General features: G+C 47.1%; 1 protein-coding gene across 1 annotated transcript in view; it reads left to right on the top strand.

Moving 5' to 3' along the window:
* Positions 1-5,483: 5,483 nt before the first annotated feature.
* Positions 5,484-20,029, top strand: part of LOC120372103 (ovotransferrin-like) — a 54,617-nt gene continuing 40,071 nt past the window's right edge. The window contains exons 1-8 of the mRNA XM_039488843.1: positions 5,484-5,634; positions 9,931-10,094; positions 10,850-10,958; positions 13,479-13,664; positions 14,282-14,420; positions 17,323-17,378; positions 18,738-18,910; positions 19,057-19,228. Coding sequence (XP_039344777.1) covers positions 5,592-5,634; positions 9,931-10,094; positions 10,850-10,958; positions 13,479-13,664; positions 14,282-14,420; positions 17,323-17,378; positions 18,738-18,910; positions 19,057-19,228 — 1,042 coding nt within the window. The 5' untranslated portion in view covers positions 5,484-5,591. The remainder of the gene's footprint in view (positions 5,635-9,930; positions 10,095-10,849; positions 10,959-13,478; positions 13,665-14,281; positions 14,421-17,322; positions 17,379-18,737; positions 18,911-19,056; positions 19,229-20,029) is intronic.

Here is a 20,029-nt window from a genome sequence, read left to right as displayed (position 1 = left end):
TCTGAAGATGTCCACGCAGTGTGCAGAGGCGGTCAAAAAAGCAAACAGGATGTTAGGAATCATTAAAAAGGGGATAGAGAATAAGACTGAGACTATATTATTGCCCTTATATAAATCCATGGTACGCCCACATCTTGAATACTGTGTACAGATGTGGTCTCCTCACCTCAAAAAAGATATTCTAGCACTAGAAAAGGTTCAGAAAAGGGCAACTAAAATGATTAGGGGTTTGGAGAGGGTCCCATATGAGGAAAGATTAAAGAGGCTAGGACTCTTCAGCTTGGAAAAGAGGAGACTAAGGGGGGACATGATAGAGGTATATAAAATCATGAGTGATGTTGAGAAAGTGGATAGGGAAAAGTTATTTACTTATTCCCATAATACAAGAACTAGGGGTCACCAAATGAAATTAATAGGCAGCTGGTTTAAAACAAATAAAAGGAAGTTCTTCATGCAGCGCATAGTCAACTTGTGGAACTCCTTACCTGAGGAGGTTGTGAAGGCTAGGACTATAACAGTGTTTAAAAGAGAACTGGATAAATTCATGGTGGTTAAGTCCATAAATGGCTATTAGCCAGGATAGGTAAGGAATGGCGTCCCTAGCCTCTGTTCGTCAGAGGATGGAGATGGATGGCAGGAGAGAGATCACTTGATCATTGCCTGTTAGGTTCACTCCCTCTGGGGCACCTGGCATTGGCCACTGTCGGTTGACAGATACTGGGCTAGATGGACCTTTGGTCTGACCCAGTACGGCCGTTCTTATGTTCTTATGTTCAGTGCTGGGTACCCCCCACCCCCTTCCTCCCATGGGGCACCTCCTCCCCCTCCCCTGCCATGAGTGCCATGTACCCCACCCCCTGTGAGTAGCAGGGCCAGGGCTTGTGTCACTGTCTGGAGTGGTGCCCCATGGCACTGAATTCCATCTGCTTCACCCACCAGAGACCCCCTCCTGCCCCCAGGCCAGGAACAGGACCTGCTGCTGGCGGGTCTGCATCTCAGTGACCAGATCTTCTCTCTCCTGGCACCAGTCCCTGTGTCCCACCTCTGTGACAGGAGACATGATGATTTTAGGATGGGAGTACTGTTGAAGTGCTGGTTCTTGTTTAGTCTCTTTGGCATCCTTCAGGGCAGGGCTGGCTCCAGGCACCAGCGCAGGAAGCAGGTTCTTGGGGCGGCCAATGGCAAGGGGCGGCACATCCGGGTCTTCGGCAGCAATTCGGCGGCGGGTCCCTCAGTCCCTCTTGGAGGGAAGGGCCGCCGAATTGCTGCTGAAGAATGGAGCGGCACGGTAGAGCAGCTGCTGAAGTGCCACCGATCGCAGCTTTTTTTTTCTTTGCCGCTTGGGCCAGGGCCGGCTCCAGGCACCAGCTGAGGAAGCAGGTACTTCGGGCGGCCAATAACAAGGAGCGGCACTCCGGCTGCTACTGGGGCGGCATGTCCGGCTCTTAGGCGGAAATTCGGCAGTGGGCCCCTCAGTCCCTCTCAGAGCGAAGGACCTGCCACCAAATTGCCGCCGAAGAGTGGAGGGGCGTGATCGCGCTGCCATGGCTGCTTTTTTTTTTTGCCGCTTGGGGCATCAGAAAACCTGGAGCTAGCCCTGCTTGGGATGGCAAAAAAGCTGGAGCCGGCCCTGCTTCAGGGGCTAGAAACCCATTTTCTGGTTGCTGGAGGAGGCCTTTTCTGAGCCAGCGTGGAAAAGACACTTTGCAAGGACCGCTGTGAGATTGTGCTGCACAGGCCTTTGGGAATTCACACTGAATCCTGTGATAGGAAGTGCAACTGCCCAAGTCACCAACAGGAAACGGATTTTTGTTTGTTTCGTAATGGGGACTAGAGATAATGATTTCATAAACAACAAACTCATTTTTCTCTATTGGTTGCCTTTCTCTGTCCTCCCATCCCCCCTATTAATCCTGATATATACCTGGGAAGCTGTGAAGTTAATTTTTGCACTGATTTTCACCAATTTTTAATTTTTTTGAGAAACATTGATAAATTCGTAGGAAATAAAAATAAAATAAAAAAAAGGAAAATGGCACACTACAAGTTCATTAGTGCGCTTTGATCTACTCCACTTTGAAATGGGAACAGATCAAAGTGCACTACGAGGAAATTAGCAGGGTCCATATGGCCAGTTAGTGCATAGCAGGCTAGTGCAAAGTAGATTTACAGTCCTGCTGACTGCCTAGCAGTCATCATCACAAATCCCTCTTTGAGGGTTCCTTTTGGAGTAGTGCGGATGCTGTATGTAAAACAAAAACAACCACCACAGAAAATGCATAGCTCACATCAGGTTCTCACACACTCTAGTACATCGTATGGCATGAAGAAGAACACTAGATGCCTTAATCCACTTGATACGCATAGATGCTCAGTTGGATGACACTGTTTGAAGAGAGTAGTCCCTTTATCAATTGTTTTTTAAAAACATGTTGGCAACAGCAAGCTAACCCTAACCCTTTCATTGCTCAGTCACTAGCTTCTTTCTTTCATCTAATCTAGCTATCTCTGTCCATTTAATCTAGCCTACACCATCTTCCCCTCCCCCAGTCCTAATGTGCTTGTTGCTGTAGTATCACAGATTAAAAGATATCCTGTCAGTGAGTATGGCCCATCTCTACTTCCACAGGGTAGTATTTCTCAGGAGCATGTGAGGTGGCGGATCTCAAGGGGACTTGGGAGATGCTAAACCCTTCGGTATGTATCTTCATTTGGGCAAGGCCTCTGCAGCATGGTATGGCTTGCACTGACCTTCAAACAAGGCAAGAGACATGCTCATCCTGAGCTCCAGGGGAAGATGTTTCCCAGGTGAATGCCCTGCAACCAGCAATACCCTGCCCCAGCATCCAGGGTTTTTCCCTTGGGTTCTGTCACTCCATTGACTAGAGCATTCTTAACACTTCAAATGTGGCCCAGTGTAAAATGGTTTTTCCATTTGGTGGGGAAAGTTCTCCAGAATCTAAACATCTGGGGTCTCTTTTTAAATCAACTGTACTATCACCAAGAATTCCATGGGCATAATTTTTATAGGAGCCATGTTCACCTCAAGGTTAATCAGAACTACAGAGCGAGAAAGCAATATTTGCTCAGTGGAAAGAAGAAGAAATCAGTTGCAGCAGAAAGGATATTCGCAACCCCCCACAATCTAATTGCAATAAGACACTTGGCAACTGTTGATGTGAAGCCAGAGGAAATGACTGGATGAACGTCTCTCATTGCTTTAAAGCATTATGAAAAAGTGGGTTTTGAGGATCTGGAGTTCTTTAAATGAGGAATATATAAGGTCCCATTAGAGCACAGTACGATACGGTCACTGTGGAATGAGAGATGGCACAGTCACCAGTTTGGGTAGGTCATGGGATCTCAATAGCCCGATTATTTCCAAACAGGAGCTTCTTACCAGCTCCCTCTGATTCAGCCAGTAAGTGGTAAACAACTTGTCTGCAGTGGTTATCCTCTCCTGCAAAGCCTCTCACCTTCTGGAATGTAACAAGCCCACATTCTTCCACCCATTATTTGCTTTATTTATACACGTCCTTGTACCACGCTATGCCTACGAGTGGGAGGATTTAAAGTAATTTCTGATGTAGCCAGATATTGGCGGTGTTAGGAACTCCAGCCTTGGAATGCCAGCATCTTGGACAGTAACCTCGGGGGAACTGAGCTGGCCTGGGGAGAATGGTGTGAAGTCTTGGTGGTTGCTGCAGATTGTGGCAGCTCGTGAACCTCTCCCTCTTGGCCGTCCCTGAATGAATTATCGCTGTACTTTACTAATTCCCTTAGGGTGAAATTCACCCCCATGCAGAAGGCCAGCACAAAGCGTTACTGAGGGATTCAGTGCTGGTGAGGCCTGGTTTAGCACAGGATGAATTTAATCCTTATTTCTTAATCCCAGACCGAGTGCAGAGTGCTGCTTGATGCCCAAATAAAGAAATATGTGAATATCTAAGGGCCAGTTGAAGACTGGACAGGAACACACTGGGAGGCCTAAAGAACAGTGATACCTCAGCATAGTTATGCTCCAGTCCTTGCTGTTGTTTTCTAGGAATTAGGGTGGGATGGCAGTATACTAAAGTGAGTTAGTGTCTGTGGGCCTCGTGGAAGAATGGAGTGAGCAGGAGGGATTTGGATGGAGAAAGTGGCTATCTGATGCATTGGGCTGGGGAAGGAACACTGTGTAGAGAGGATGGCAGGTCTTTTCTTTTGGGAGAGTCAAGAGGCTGTAGATTAAAATTTTCCAAAACCATCTGCTCAGAACTTAATGCCCCAACTTCTAGCACGTATGGCTCTTGCTAGATTGAACTGAATAGCCTAGGCAGAGGGCTCTGGGCAATGGAATAGCTCCTTCAGGAGAAGAATGAGCTGACTTCAATGAGCGTCAAGCACATCCTTAAAATCAAGGATGTGCTTAAGTGCTATGCTGAATCTGGGCCCAGGCAGCCAATGGAGGGATCTGAGGGTGGGGGAGCTGGCACAACTGGAGGACCGGTGGGGGAAGAACACTTTAGCTGCCGCTTGTGTAGTCTGGAGAGGTGAGAATCAGGTGGTCCAGAGAGGAGATTCAATGACTGTAAGAGCTATGAGTTGTCACAACCACCTGAACTGGTGGTCTAGCAGAGGAGGGACAGGAAGGAGCAGTCGTTAGAGAGAGCAGGGAGAGGATGTGGTGAGACCACTGTGGCTGTGCACTGTTAGCTCCAACGTTTCGCTCCAGAGGCTGTGTTCCTAGATATGCTCCAGCCAGTTTACCCCACGCTATGTCAGCTTCCCCCTAGAGAATCCCAGCTGCAGAGCAAAAGTCCTTTTAAAGGCACAAGGGGCTTGCAGGGGAACGCAGAGCCAGCACTGCCGCCAGAGCAGGTGGCCCTGACAAGGGAGGGGTGTAGCGAGGACAGCTCAGGGATGTCCCAAAGGAAGTGAGTCATTCAGCGGGATAGTAAAGCACTTTGGATTCATTCCTTCTGGACTGAAGGTGCTCTGTGATTGTGAGGTTCCTCTTACTGACTCCTCTCCCTGCATTACAGTCATGCTATCAGGTGTTCTGGGAGGCACTGACTAATGTCCCAATTGCCAAGACTAGTCATACAGGACAGGCAAAGACTCCTTAGTGGGAAGGAAAGGCAATAGTTAATGGGAAAGAAGACTAAATAGTCTAGATTGGATTTGATTCTCAAGCGGCTCTCTGAGATTAGCCTTTGTAAGGCAGGGGGTGGCTGGAACAAAGAAAATAGCCCTTCCCACTGTATTTCAGACAAGCAAGAATTGAAATGATACAAAGTAGGACTTTCCCATTTTAAATCCCTTGGGTGAACGACATGCACCTGCCCTGCTCCCACTCATGCATGTGTGTGATTCAGTGCCAAGTGAAATGCTGCCTGAAAATGGGCTGACTGGAATGGGGCGGGGTGAGGAAATCGAGGAGCTATTGGGAAACAAGGACAAACACTGCCAGTATTTGCTTCTGCTAACACAGCGAGCCCTGTCCCTCTATAAAAAGGCAAAGAGTAGCCCAGGAGCCATCACAGACTCGGAGGAGACAGTCTCTGAGTGAAGCTCCTGCAACACCTGGCTGCTGAACCCAGGAGAGAAGGATGAAGTTTGCTCTCCATGCTGCGCTGTGCTTGGGGATATTTGGTAAGTGCCTGCAGAGCAGCAGTTTTGAGGTGGGGGTGTCACTGACATTTTCAGCAAGCCCCGCACTAGCCAGAGACTGTGAGAAGGTTACATAAGGGAGCTGGTTTAATTGCAGTGCACAGTAAACGCCAACAGTCACTGAACTGTGCAGGACAGAAACCAAAGGGAAAATAGCTGCTGGGTGCTGGACTGTGTCAGCCGTTTGCCAGGGATCTTGCTGCACGGAGATAGCAATTTTAACGCTAATTACAGCAACTTTTACCACAGTTCCTATTTTGCTAAAGGCTTGATCCAAAGCCCAGTGACAACCACAGGAGTTTTTCCATTGACTTCAATGAGCTTTGGATTAGGCCCTAAAACAGTCAGAAGGGAAAGCCTGCAGCTTCAGGTTTGCTCCTTATATGGAGCTCCCGCAGCAGGTATGGGTGGAGGTATGTCCCCCTGGCGGAGCGCTGGTGTAGGAAGAGAGTCACTGAAAGTCTTCCCTACAGAGGATGTACATGTGTTTAGAGATGCTTCTTAAAAGCATCTATATTTAGCAAAAAATCTTTAATGTGAAAGTTGCAAAAAAATTACTGCAGAACCTGTAGGCTCCTGTCTTTCTAATGTCTCATGTTCTTCTCGGGGTGTGTGTGTGTGTCTCTGCAGCTCAACTTTGGACCCCCTTCTTGTAAAGGGACGTGCCCCTTCAACTCCCCCCCCACCCCAAGACATTGCCTGAGAGTCCAGGGTTCGGCTCTCCCCACAGTACCCTGCATTGCTTGGGGTTATCTCAAAGAAGCTTCCACAATTGTGAAGCACTGGAATGGGTTACCTAGGGAGGTTGTGGAATCTCCTTCCTTAGAGGTTTTTAAGGTCAGGCTTGACAAAGCCCTGTCCGGGATGATTTAGTTGGAGATTAGGTCCTGCTTTGAGCAGGGAGTTGGACTAGATGACCTCCTGAGGTCCCTTCCAACCCTGAGATTCTATGATTCTGTTATTCTAATGGTCTGGTGCCACTAGGGACTGTAACCCCTTCTCTTCTACCCCAGCCCTGCTCAGCAAGATGAGGCTGTGAGGAGTGCCTCTCTTTCTTCTCCTAGGCCCATAAAGGTCCACAAGTCTCCTTCCACTAGATATGTCTGTACTCCTCCCTTTGGAGCCCCTGCTCTTTCAGGCTCCTGGTTTCCTTTGTGCAAAAGGCTGACTGTGCTCATGACAAATCCGTCTTTCTGTCTCCTCTCCTGCACAGACCCCTCTATTTGCTGATAATGAGGCCACCTCTCTGGCAGCATTACTCCTTGACTTAAATGGGAGGCAGTAGGGGGAAGGCATTTTAGAAATAGAACTGTAAAAAGAAAAACAGGCCGAGATTTTTTTAAACCAATCAGTAAAAGCAGAGATTTTAAAATAGAAGCCAGGACTGAGACAACAATTAGAAACAAGCAGAAAAAGCACATGGACAATGGCAGAGTTTTACAGGTAAAACAAACAGAAGCAGGCACTGGTTATTATACAGCCATTCTATTTTGCAGTGATTTGGAACAGGCAAGTTGTGCACACATTGCTGGCCTGTGTGACTGCATAATCTTATTACTGTTACCCTTATTCTCTTCCCACCTGGTGTTTGTTACATTCCCTTAATGCTTCTTGTCCTAAATAAAGTGTCCTCTTCTGCTATGAATCTAGCATAATTGGGGGGCCCCCCAATCCCAATTTGGGCCTCTGGACACTAATGTTAGCTAAATAATCAGCATCCACAATGCTGCAACTGATCCAAGCTCTCGATCAGCAGAAGAAGAGCATCTGTTAATAATGTTCTGTCCTTCCTTCTTAAGGTCCTGATCCTGCAAACACTTAAGTGCATGTGTAACTTTATGTATGTGAGTAGTCCCACTGAAGTCAATGGAACAGCTCATGTGCATGCAGTGAATCAAGGACATGTTTGCAGAACTGGGGCTTAAGTTATCTATCCTTATATCTTACATCTATTCTTATATTCCCAAACGAAAAACATGGTGAATAAGAGATAAGAGTGCAAAGGTATTTTTACCCCTCTGTAACAAGCTACAGAAAGAAAAATTGTGGAAAAGAAACCACATGCATTTTCCGAAACAGAAAGCTAAGGACTTTAGCAGTTCAATACTCTTCAGGTGAGGCCTAATGCAAAGCTATGTGAAGTCAGAGGGAGTCTTTCCATTGGCTTTAGTGAGGTTTGGATGAGGCCCTTTTATACCCCAACCAGCTTCCACCCTCATTCAACATAAGTTTTTCCCATGACGATGTAAACAAGCGGGAAAGCATTACTACACACCGACACCTGCATTCAGAGCCCTGCATTCCTATATGGTGATCCTGGTACCTAATACACAACTATTCAGTAAGTAATAGCCATGTGCTTTCAAACAATACCTCAGATTCTACAATGCACAGGCTCAGCATACTCCATTATCCTATGCAAGTCTGTAATGCCACCCTGCATGGAACAGCTTTCTTTGCTTTTGCCAACAATTCAATCTTTACTAACAGTTAAATTATTCAATGCACTGCTGTATCTTCAACCTGTCTTCATTCCCCAATGGCACAAAAATCCTACCTGGCCCATGAAATCGGAACTAAACTTTACACAGCAGATTTGTATTTACCACCAATTCCCAAGAGTGGGCCAAGTTACCAATAGGAGGGTGATGTGGGCTGGTGGTTATGTTGAGTGATTGCATAGGGAGGGATGGCAGAGGGAGACTGGCTGCACACCTTAACAGCCAATTTCCAAATTCTCCAATGTGTAGGCTGGTGGAAATGCTGGGCAGATCTTGAGCCTCACTCCAGCTGCTTGATTGGGCTCCAGGGACGCACACAGCAGAGGAAAGCTAACTTTTCTGGCCACCAGGGATGTGAGGAGATGCTCCGGGTGATGCCACCTCTCCCCATATCTGGTGCAAGAGGCATGCCAAGGGACATGGGTGTAACTAGGGTGTTTCTGGGCTCCAGCAATCACCACTTATGGGAACAACCCTTTGGGCTTCTCTAGCTTACACTAAGGACTGGATCCCGGTCAGTCCCAGGATCAGCTGGGGAAAAGAGGCATCAAGACACCTTTTCTCACCCCCATGTCTGGTCCTGCACTGAGTGCGGTTTGGCCAGGTCAGAGAATATGTTCCTGTGTGTTGTCTTTTTGTGAGGGTGTCTCCTGAGGGTGTTCCAGAGAAGTGATCACAACAGCCTTCCAGCCTTCACTTCCCTCTCACAAAGTGTTTCGTTTGGGAACTTGCAGGTTTGTGGTGGTTCTGTAACAGAGAACATGCTGTGTTTCCACTTCACCTTGAGTTCCTGACATGGGTCAGCCTTCCACTCCAGTTTTCCCTTGCAGCATGAGAGGCCTGCAGCTGCAGAGCTCTCGTGCACACTTCTCTGGGGTCTGCAGGGTAGGAACCCTCCTCCTGGACACTTCCTAAGGTGCACAGGGCAGGCAGACTGGAGAGCAGGAGAGCCTGCACAGGAGAGCAGCTCCCACTCTGCAGACCAGGAAGTCCATGACAGTGGAGCTGCCCTGCCATATACCTTAAGGTCTGCATGGCAGGAGCTCCCCTTCTGCACATCTCTTCAGGAGTGACCTCAGGACTTTAGGGTAGAGCTTGTCTCCTAAGAAATGAAGGAAAAGTGGGAGAGTAGTTCCCTGGCAGAGAAACACATGCAAATTTGGAGAGCTCTCTGACACAGAGGAGGAACCTGGAATAAGGTATTTATTCAAGCCCTGACGTTTACCCTGCTTTCAGTTTGTGGGCCAAGCCCTGCTCACAGTTACACCACAAATCTGGAGTGACTCCACAGAGGTTAGTTATGCTGGAATTACAAAGGCGTAACAGAAGGTTGCATTTGCTCCTATTTCTTCCTCTTCCTCAAAAGAGGAATGACTTTTCCCTAAAAGCACAAACCCTGAGAATCATCCTGCATTTGGGCTGGGGTGAGGAGCTTTAGCAGAAATCTCCTGGTGATTTGAATCCCAGGTGGCCATTAGTTAGAGCTGGAATATAAAAATATCAAACCCCCTACACTTTGGGACAAATCCATCTGTGCATAACTCCACTAAGGTTACAACAGGGGTAAATTTAGTCCTTTGTATCCACTTGAATCTACATGTAAGAAACCAGCACACAGTGGCCTAAGCCCTGGAGTCCTGCTTTTGGGAGCAGGTAGGGAAGGAGAGACCTGTGGGTCTCATGTGAGACCTATGTCTGTAGGGAGAGATGATAGTTCTTTTAACTAGGTCTGAGGTTCATGAAATAACCTCTTAGTCCTCTTTTGCTCTCTCCACAGTGCTCTGCCTTGCTGACCCTCCAGCCCAAAGTTCCGTCCGATGGTGCACAATATCCGATGCAGAGCAGAAGAAATGTGTGGAATTGAAGACGAAAATGTCCTCAACCCCTTCATTAGAATGTGTGAAGAAACTAACTTACTCTGACTGCATAAAAGCCATTGCGGTAAGTTGCCAGCAACGTATCAGGTCTGGGGCTGGGAGGAACAACTTGCCCTGTCAGGTTCCATTTGCCTAATCTGAGATGAAAGCTTCACTATCCTCTTTAAGTGACTGATTTCCTTCCCCCATTGCTTGGCTCCATTGCTACAGCAGCACCCCAGCCAGAAGGACCCCAAAGAGAGGCTCTGTTAATTAACGCTCAGTGTTTTCTGCCCTTCATAGAATCATAGAATCTCAGGGTTGGAAGGGACCTCAGGAGGTCATCTAGTCCAACCCCCTGCTCAAAGCAGGACCAAACCCAACTAAATCATCCCAGCCAAGGCTTTGTCAAGCCTGACCTTAAAAACTTCTAAGGAAGGAGATTCCACTACCTCCCTAGGTAACCCATTCCAGTGCCTCACCACCCTACTAGTGAAAAAGTTTTTCCTAATGTCCAACCTAAACCTCCCCCTCTGCAACTTGAGACCATTACTCCTTGTTCTGTCATCTTCTACCACTGAGAACAGTCTAGATCCATCCAATTTGGAACCCCCTTTCAGGTAGTTGAAAGCAGCTATCAAATCCCCCCTCATTCTTCTCTTCTGCAGGCTAAACAATCCCAGTTCCCTCAGCCTCTCCTCATAAGTCATGTGCTCTAGCCCCCTAATCATTTTTGTTGCCCTTCGCTGGACTCTCTCCAATTTATCCACATCCTTCTTGTAGTGTGGGGCCCTTGCTGCTGCATGTGCTCACAACTGATTTAACCCTTTTGTGTTTCAGGCAAATGAAGCAGATGCCATTAGTCTGGATGGTGGCCACATTTTCGAAGCACACCTTGCCCCATATAATCTGAAGCCTGTTGTGGCTGAGGTCCATGGCACAGGAAAAGGTACATTTGCATGGAAGGCACTGTTACTGACCCTAAAGTTGGGGCACTTTGACCACCACGGTGCTAGCTGTCAGCACATTAGTAACACCGTACTACTCAGGCAAACTGGGAAGGCACAACCCCCCTGGGCAAGTCAGTGTGCTAACTCAGAGAATATGTACTTCTTTAGAGCTGGCCACGGATCAAGGGCCAGGGCCTTAGCTAGTACGCATGAGGACTGATCCGTAGCCAGTGACCTCAGCACAGCTGTGCACATTTACACAAGCTGAGAATCGGGACCTGGTGGAAAACAGCAATGATCTGTACTCCTGCTCCCTGCCTCATTTTCCTAGCTGTCCAGGTGATCACACTCTCCTCTGGAGCAATCAGCGTTAGTTCTATCACTCCACTTACCCTGATCTCCTCCCCCTCCCCACAACCAGACTGGACCTTTCCAAATCCTCTTGATTTCTGATTCATTTGAGGGGGTTTTTCCACTTCCATGAACCTTCTGGTTCTTGCTTCATTCCTTCCCAGTGACCCATGGGTGCTAGAGTAATTTTACCTGCAGACTGGGGAGCAATGCTAGAGCAACCAGGTACAAGGTATTACAGGTGACATTATAATTTTCACATGTCCCCCGCAACAAGCAAGTGAGATGACTATTGCTGCTGAGACAGGTCCCCTCACCTGCTCACATGCCCCCTTCGTAGTACTTGAAAGCTCCAAGCAGCAACAACCTATGATGTGCTTGGCCGTGTTCCGGAAGCGTGCTGTGAACAGTAGCTTTTCCCTGATGTCTCTCTCCATGGCTGTTCACGCAGAGTTTAGCTCTTGCGCTACTACCCTTGAGGGGCTAGAGGAGGCTACAGGAAGTGGTGGTGGGGTTTCTATCCCAGGGCAACCTTTCCTCTCCATACAGCCCCTCTATATCATTTCCATTGGACAGCTGAAATTTGGCTCCCCTGTGGATCACAGAGGAGAAGCAGACCAGTCTACAGAAACGGTTCTTATGCCCACTTCCCTTCCACTGCATGTGGCAGTATCACAAGGGCAGTAATTTGTTCTCAACAGAACTGGAGTAACTCGGGTGCTGCTATTGCAGTTCCCTCTGGGGACCTTTACTGCTCACTGCAGTGGTGCTGCAATGGCTGGGGAAGGCTAATGCAATTGCGTGTCTGAAGAATTTTGTAAGGTTAATTTGCCTCAGTAATTAATGGCCCCTGACAAAACACAGCAGGGGGACTAAGCTGAGCAAACCTCAAAGGCTTTCTGCTTTCAGGGACCTTGTACAAAACTGGAAATTAACTGGGCTAATCCAGGCATATGGCACCCAAGCTATGAGTCAGCTGCACTAACAGAGGTTAAAGAATGACATCAACACAAAGTTTGTAGTGTTGGGATGACCATGGTGGTCCAAGGATATTAAACACCCAAGTTGGGTGAGGGGATATCTTTTACTGGACCCATTTCTGTTGGTGAGAGAGACAAGCTTTTGAGCTATGCAGAGCTATTCTTCAGGTGTGTGTAGCTCGAAAGCTTGACCCTTCCCCCAGCAGAAGCTGGTCCAATAAAAGATATTACCTCACCCACCTTGTCTCTCTAACAACATGAGGGTCAGTTATTTCTTGGAGGACCAGGCTGAGTTGAGCACACAAACAGGACAGTGGATAAACAAGCACAATGAAGAGGGAAAGAAACAGAAAAGAAAGCTAAACATTAAAGCTGCTGCTATCAGAGTTGCTGGGTCTGCATCCCCACTCTGTAGTTTTCTTCCTGTCTACTGCATTACTGATGATTCTTGGAGGAAAATGACAGTACTTCTCCATTCCTATCTCCAACAGCTCCTGCTTTTCAGATCCCACCCAAACTCCCAGCCTTCTCTTTGTATTATAACACAGGTCTCTGTTCGGAAAGTCAGGCTGTTTTGATACTGTGTAGAGTTCGGGCTGAAGGCAACATTAACACAGAGAATTACTCTATGGCTGAGAATTAAAAGGTACAAAAGTCAGGAAATTCAAAGTAGTGGGTTTCTGTTGCCTTCAGAATTCAGTCCCTTTGCATAGATGTAATATTTGCCATACAATCTATGGAGAGAATTTTAACAGACCCTGTTTAGAGTCCATTCCTGCAAACTTTACTCACACAAGTCATCTTTACTCACATGAGAATGTCTACTGCCCTCAAAGAGACTTATCACAAGGGTAAGAGCTATTAATCGCAGCACACATGTATCAAATAAATGCAAAGACAAGAGCATTTAGCAAATACTAGTAATACTAATTAGTAGAACATTTAACATTATGTCCGTTACAACCATTACAATCAGATTGATATTGGCATGGCAACCCACTAATAATAAACAGGAGAAAGGGGTCAGGTGTTTTGCTACATTATTATGGCTCTTCCTGTGCCCAGGATTTGTGTGACATGGGAGAAAACAATTGTGTGAACTGGAAGGGACGGTAAGCAACTTCCATTTCTGTTTGTGTGTTCCTTTGTTCCAATGCTTGCTTGCCTTTTCTCCTCCCTCCCTTACAGATGCGGCCACCAGCTACTATGCTGTGGCAGTGGTGAAGAAAGGAACTGAGTTCACAATAAAGGAACTTAAAGGGAAGAAATCCTGCCACACAGGGTTAGACAGGTCTGCTGGCTGGGTCATTCCCATTGGGACCCTCTTGTACCATCAAACCCTATCCTGGGATAGAGCCACTCCTATAACCCACGGTAAGCTGGGAAAGAGCTAGGTGAGTAGGAAGTGCTAACATTAAGCTGGGGGTAAGGAGAACAGGGATTGATTAGGGTTAGGAGGAAGGTAATAGGTTTTCTGAGGAACTTTTGGGGAAACTAGTAAACCAACGGAACCACTCACATTCCTAAATTTCTCTTCTTCAATCAATAAGGGCATTTCCATGACAGCAACAGCTTCCTTGCTTTGGAATCCATTATCTTCTACTCAGTCACACTCCAAAAACTTTGTTGTTCAATGGTTAAAGTTGCTACCAATGTAATATGCCATCCTGACACAAACCCAAGGAAGTGGAAAGTTAAAGCACCTCTGCTTCTTCACACACAAACACCCTGCACCACTGCCATGAACAGCAGACCACACAACTGAACCTTCACTCTGCCCTGCTGGAGATGCCATCCTTCCAGCATCCCCTTTACCAACCTCCCCTTCCAAAGGAATCAGGTTACAGACAATCTTCCCTTCTGCACATCCCCTCTCCCCCTACTACTCCCCCCTAACACCCCACACTACTATACCAAGCATCAACAGCTGGGAGAAGGTAGTTTGGTAAAGGGTGAGTTTGCTATTAACTACTGCATGTCTTTTTCCATAGCTGTGGCCCAGTTTTTCTCAGCCAGCTGCGTCCCTGGTGCCCCTGCAAATGAACCCAATCTGTGCCGCTTATGCCTTGGGACAGGTGCTCAAAAATGTTCCCGTACTGGGCCTTATTCTGGCTATTCTGGAGCCTTTCAGTGAGTGAAAGATATTTTTATCTGGTAACTATCTGTCCCACACACATGTTTTCAGCTGTACCATAACTGGGTCTCCTAACATGGCTACACTTGTAGAGTAGTTGGGACCTAATTGTCTCATTGGTTTCTGTTGAGTAATGAGCCTCAATGGAATTTAAAAGGGCTCCAGAGGTGACCCCAGCAATTACAGGCCTGTAAGCCTGACTTCAATACTGGGCAAACTGGTTGAAACTATAATAAAGAACAATATTGTCAGCTATATATAATTTGTTGAGGAAGAGTCAACATGGTTTTAGTAAAGGGAAATCATGCCTCACCAATCTACTAGAATTCTTTGAGGGGGTCAATAAGCATGTGGACCAAGGGGATCCAGTGAATATAGTGTATTTAGATTTTCAGAAAGTCTTTGACAAGGTCCCTCACAAAAGGCTCTTACGCAAGTAAGCTGCCATGGGATAAGAGGGAAGGACCGGTAACTGGTTATAAGACAGGAAACAAAGGGTAGGTATAACTGGTCAGTTCTCAGAATGGACAGAGGTAAATAGTGGTATCCCTCATGGTCTGTTCTGGAACCAGTCCTATTCAACATATTCATAAATGATCTGGAAAAAGGGGTAAACTGCGCGGTGGCAAAATTTGAAGATGGTACAAAATTACTAAAGATAGTTAAGACTCAGGCAGACTGCGAAAAGCTACAAAAGGATCTTTAAAAACTGGGTGACTGAGCAACAAAATGGCACATTAAATTTAATGTTGATAAATGCAAAGTAATGCACATTGGAAAGCATAATCCCAACTATACATATAAAATGATGGGGTCTAAATTAGCTGCTACCACTCAAGAAAGAGATGTTGGAGTCATTGTGGATAGTTCTCTGAAAACATCCACTCAATGAGCAGAGGCAGTCAAAAAAACAAATAGAACACAGGAAATAATTAAGAAAGAGATAGATAATAGGACAGAAAATATCATGTTGCCTCTATATAAATGCACGGTATGCCCACATCTTGAATATTGTGTGCAGATGTGGTCGCTCCAGCTCAAAAAAGATACATTGGAAAAGGTTCAGAAAACGGCAACAAAAATTATTAGGGGTATGGAACATAAGGACATAAGAATGGCCATACTGCATCAGAACAAAGCTCCATCCAGCTCAGTAGCCTGTCTACCAACAGTGGCCAATGCCAGGTGCCCCAGAGGGAGTGAACCTAACATCTCTCTCCTGCCATCCATCTCCACCCTCTGACAAACATAGGCTACGGACACCATTCCTTACCCATCCTGGCTAACAGCCATTAATGGACTTAACCTCCATGAATTTATCTAGTTCTCTTTCAAACCCTGTTATAGTCCTAGCCTTCACAGCCTTCTCAGGCAAGGAGTTCCACTGTGAGTTGTGTGAAGAAGAACTTCCTTTTATTTGTTTTAAACCTGCTGCCCATTAATTTCATTTGGTGGCCCCTAGTTCTTATATTATGGGAACAAGTAAATAACTTTTCCTTATTCACTTTCTCCACACCACTCATGATTTATATACCTCTATCATATTCCCACTTAGTCTCCTCTTTTCCAAGCTGAAAAGTCCTAGCCTCTTTAATCTCTCCTCATACGGGACCTATTTCAAACCCCTAATCATTTTAGTTGCCCTTTTCTGAATGTTTTCTAATGCCAGTATATCTTTTTTGAGATGAGGAGACCACATCTGAACTGCTTCCATATGAGGAGAGATTAATAAGACTGGGACTTTTCAGCTTGGAAAAGAGATGGCTAAGGGGAGATATGATTGAAGTCTATAAAATCATGACTGGTGTAGAAAAAGTAGATAAGGAAGTGTTGTTTACTACTTCTTATAACACAAGAACTCGGGGTCACCAAATAAAGTTAATAGGCAGCAGATTTAAAACAAATAAAAGGAAGTATTTCTTCACACAACGCACAGTCAACTTGTGGAACTCCTTGCCAGAGGATGTTATGAAGGCCAAGACCACAACAGGGTTCAAAAAAGAACTAGATAAATTTATGGAGGATAGGTCCATCAATGGCTATTAGCCAGGTTGGGCAGGAATGGTGTCCCTAGCCTCTGTTTGCCAGAAGTTGGGAATGAGCAACAGGGCATGGATCACTTGATGATTACCTGTTCTGTTTATTCCCTCTGGGGCACCTGGCACTGGCCACTGTCAGAAGACAGGATACTGGGCTAGATGGACCTTTGGTCTGATCCAGTAGGGCCATTCTTATATTCTTATGGAAGAAGCACCGCTACTCCAGGGTTGAGTATGTGGCCTATGATAGCTCCTAGCCCCTACAAGCAGTTAGTGAGTGACCAGAAATTGAGCTATAAATTGCACATGGCAGTACAGAGCATTATCACTGGGCTACTCCTGATGATTTTCATTAAAAATTCTTCTCTGCCATTGCACTTCCTTCCCCGGCCCACGTAGCTTTTTGTGAAGATAAACTGTCATGTATCTGATGCTTGCTTCAAAGGTAGTTGTCTGAAAGGGGGTTCCAAAGAGGATGGACCTAGACTGTTCTCAGTGGTAGAAGATGACAGAACAAGGAGTAATGGTCTCAAGTTGCAGAGGGGGAGGTTTAGGTTGGACATTAGGAAAAACTTTTTCACTAGTAGGGTGGTGAAGAACTGGAATGGGTTACCTAGGGAGGTAGTGGAATCTCCTTCCTTAGAGGTTTTTAAGGTCAGGCTTGACAAAGCCCTGGCTGGGATGATTTAGTTGGGTTTGGTCCTGCTTTGAGCAGGGGGTTGGACTAGATGACCTCCTGAGGTCCCTTCCAACCCTGAGATTCTATGATTCTATGAAATGTAGAGGGATGATCTGAGATTAGCAACAAACACAATATTTCAGTGTCTTCCTTTTCCTTCTGCTTTATTTCCCCCTCCAGGTGTCTGAAAGATGGAGCTGGAGATGTAGCTTTTGTCAAACACACAACTGTTCTAGGTAGGCATGAGGGATCATTCCGTTTCACCACTTTCTGGTCAGGCCTTTCACTGGGACTCTATCCTTGAATTCTATCTATATTGCACCTGCCTTCATTTCTCTCCCGGTTTATCCCACACCTCTTTTCTCTTTGTCTCTGGGAGGAAATATGCTTTGTATGCTGTGTTCCTGACTGCTACATAATCAGCAGAGAGAGATTAGATTTCACCTCTTAGGGGCTTGCTGGCGCGCGCGCGGCGCGCTGCTGCGGCAGCGCAGCGGCGCGCGCGCTTGCGCTAAGTCCCAGCGCCCCAGCGCTGGGGAGAGGCTCCCAGCGCTGTGTCTGTCCTCCCCTGTGGGGGACGGACAGGGACGCGCAGGAGCGCGCAGCGCGCTGGCGCTGACACTACACTGGCGGTAGCGCCGCGCGCCAGCGCTTGAGAGGGTGTTTTTTCACACCCTGCTGCAGCGCTGCAAATTTACAAGTGTAGCCATACCCTTTGTCTAATGGCTCTTTCTTGTGGCTGAACGAGGCTACCAGAGTGGGGACCAGTTTGTATGTTGCTTCTTCAATGTTCACAGTGAAATCACACCGGCACATTACTCTTTGAAAGATTAAATTTGGGAAGGGGCTCCACCTCCACCAACATCATGACAGGAATCTACTAACACGACACCAGCGTGAGAGAAAGGATGGTCTTGTGGTAAAGCACTGGACTAGGACTCAGGAGACCTGGATTCTGTTTCCAGCTTTACCATTGACTACTTAGGCAAGTCATTTCATGCCACATTCACAAAGGGTCTTGGGCACCCTTCCCCTTCCCCCACTGTTTTGCGTGGAATTGCAAGAATGGATTCGATGCCTAAGGCCCCTGACTCCAGAAGCAGGGGGCCTGGCAGTGGATCGCAAGCAGAGACCTGCCCTGAATTTCAGGAGAGGGGCAGAGTTTAAGACACACCCTTCTTGTCAGTATCTGCCATTGGCTAGCTTAGGACATGTGTCTTGTCAGCTTCTCCAACTGGCTAGCTTAGTTGGCTCCCTGCTCAGCATGCTGGCTTTGTGAATCCCATTCTTAGGTCCCTGTGTCGCCCCTTGCACTGTACAGGGAGCCTAGGCACAGCTCTCAGGCTTTGTGGATTTCTAGATGTCTAAGTCCCTTTGTGGATCTGGGCCTTCATCTCTCTTGGCCTCAGATCTCCAGCTGTGAAACTGGTATGATGATAATACTTCAGGGATGGAGGAATCTGTCTCATGGAAGTTGTCACTCTTCTGGTTCTCATTCAGGGACAAAAATCATTGGGAAGTTTCCTGAAGTGGGGGATTCAAAGCCCCTTTAAATATTGGTGTTGCTGTAACCTGTGGACTTCCATTCCTCCCAGAAAATGACCCAAGTGGGAAAGACGAATATGAGCTGCTGTGTGAAGATGGTTCCCGGAAGCCTGTAGATAAGTATCATGAGTGTCACTGGGCCAAAGTTGCTGCTCATGCTGTTGTGGCTCGAAGTGTTGATGGTCGGGCTGACGAGATCTGGAGCTTCCTCTCTCAGGCAGAGGTATTTACTTTTTCCCCTTCTCTACCTTTCTCTCTGTTCCAGCCTTTCTTTTGCTATTATCCCCCTTTTGTTTGTTCTCTCCACTTTTTCAAAACTATCTCCTGCTCTTGGTATAAATACACCTGATCATTTCTCCCCTGTGACAGGCAAAGTATGGCAAGAACACAAAAGAGAGCTTCAAACTCTTCAGCTCGCCTTATGGGAAAGATCTGCTTTTTAAGGACTCTGCTTCCACTTTTATCCGTGTCCCTCGACTGATGGATTCCCAGTTCTATCTGGGCTACCAGTACTGGGCTGCTATTCAGAGTCTCAGGCCAGGTAAGCAGGGATTGGGCTCCAGGGCAGGTGGTCATGAAATTTAAGGTGGGGGAGGATCCATTAGGAGGCCTTGGCTCAGATCCTGCTCTTAAAGCATCCTTCAGCTTCATTCACTTTGAAGTTAACAGAGCTACTGAGGTGTATCTGGGTGTAGATGAGCGCTGGATCGAGCTGCATGGGTTGTGCTCTGCAGTGCATGTTCAATAAACAATTGGCACTGCCATAACTGGAGATGTTTGAATGCAAATTCTCTTGGTCCAGGGATCGGACTCCCACGTGCCACTGAGCTGCATTGTCACTAACGAGCAGTAGTTTGGTGTCTCTCTGCTCTCGCAGCATTCTGGGTCCAGCACCAAATTTCCCCACTTGGTATATGCCACACAGGCCCAGAAGCATCCAGAGAAGGAATCAGGCAGCAGGGAGACACGTTTCTTTCTCTGTCCTCTCCCTCTTGTTCCAGGGGCTATTCACTGCCTACTGGCCCTAACCGAGCAGGCACCTCCCAACCCCCTTCCCCTGGCAGCAGAGCTGTGCAGCTCAGTGGGGTGGGGGTCAAGGGGTAGCCTCGGCGTTGCCTATTTCTCATCCCTCTCCTGCCAGTGGCCCAGCAAGGGGTCCAGGAGCACAGCCCGTTGTCTCCTGAAGGGGCAGGATGCTGCTCAGAGATATGCGGGAAGGGGTTACTCCCCCTCAGGCTCCTGAGCTGCCATGTAGGCTGGCCCATAAATGCCGTGTAACACAGGGCACATTAAGCGCAGAGATCCCTGACCCTCCAGTAATTGAGTGAGGGTGGTGGGGTCA

The sequence above is a fragment of the Mauremys reevesii genome, linkage group 9, assembly GCF_016161935.1.
Source record: "Mauremys reevesii isolate NIE-2019 linkage group 9, ASM1616193v1, whole genome shotgun sequence".
Lineage (NCBI taxonomy): Eukaryota > Metazoa > Chordata > Testudines > Geoemydidae > Mauremys > Mauremys reevesii.
Note: the sequence above shows the minus strand (reverse complement) of the source record. Positions and strands in the feature narration are given on the sequence as shown.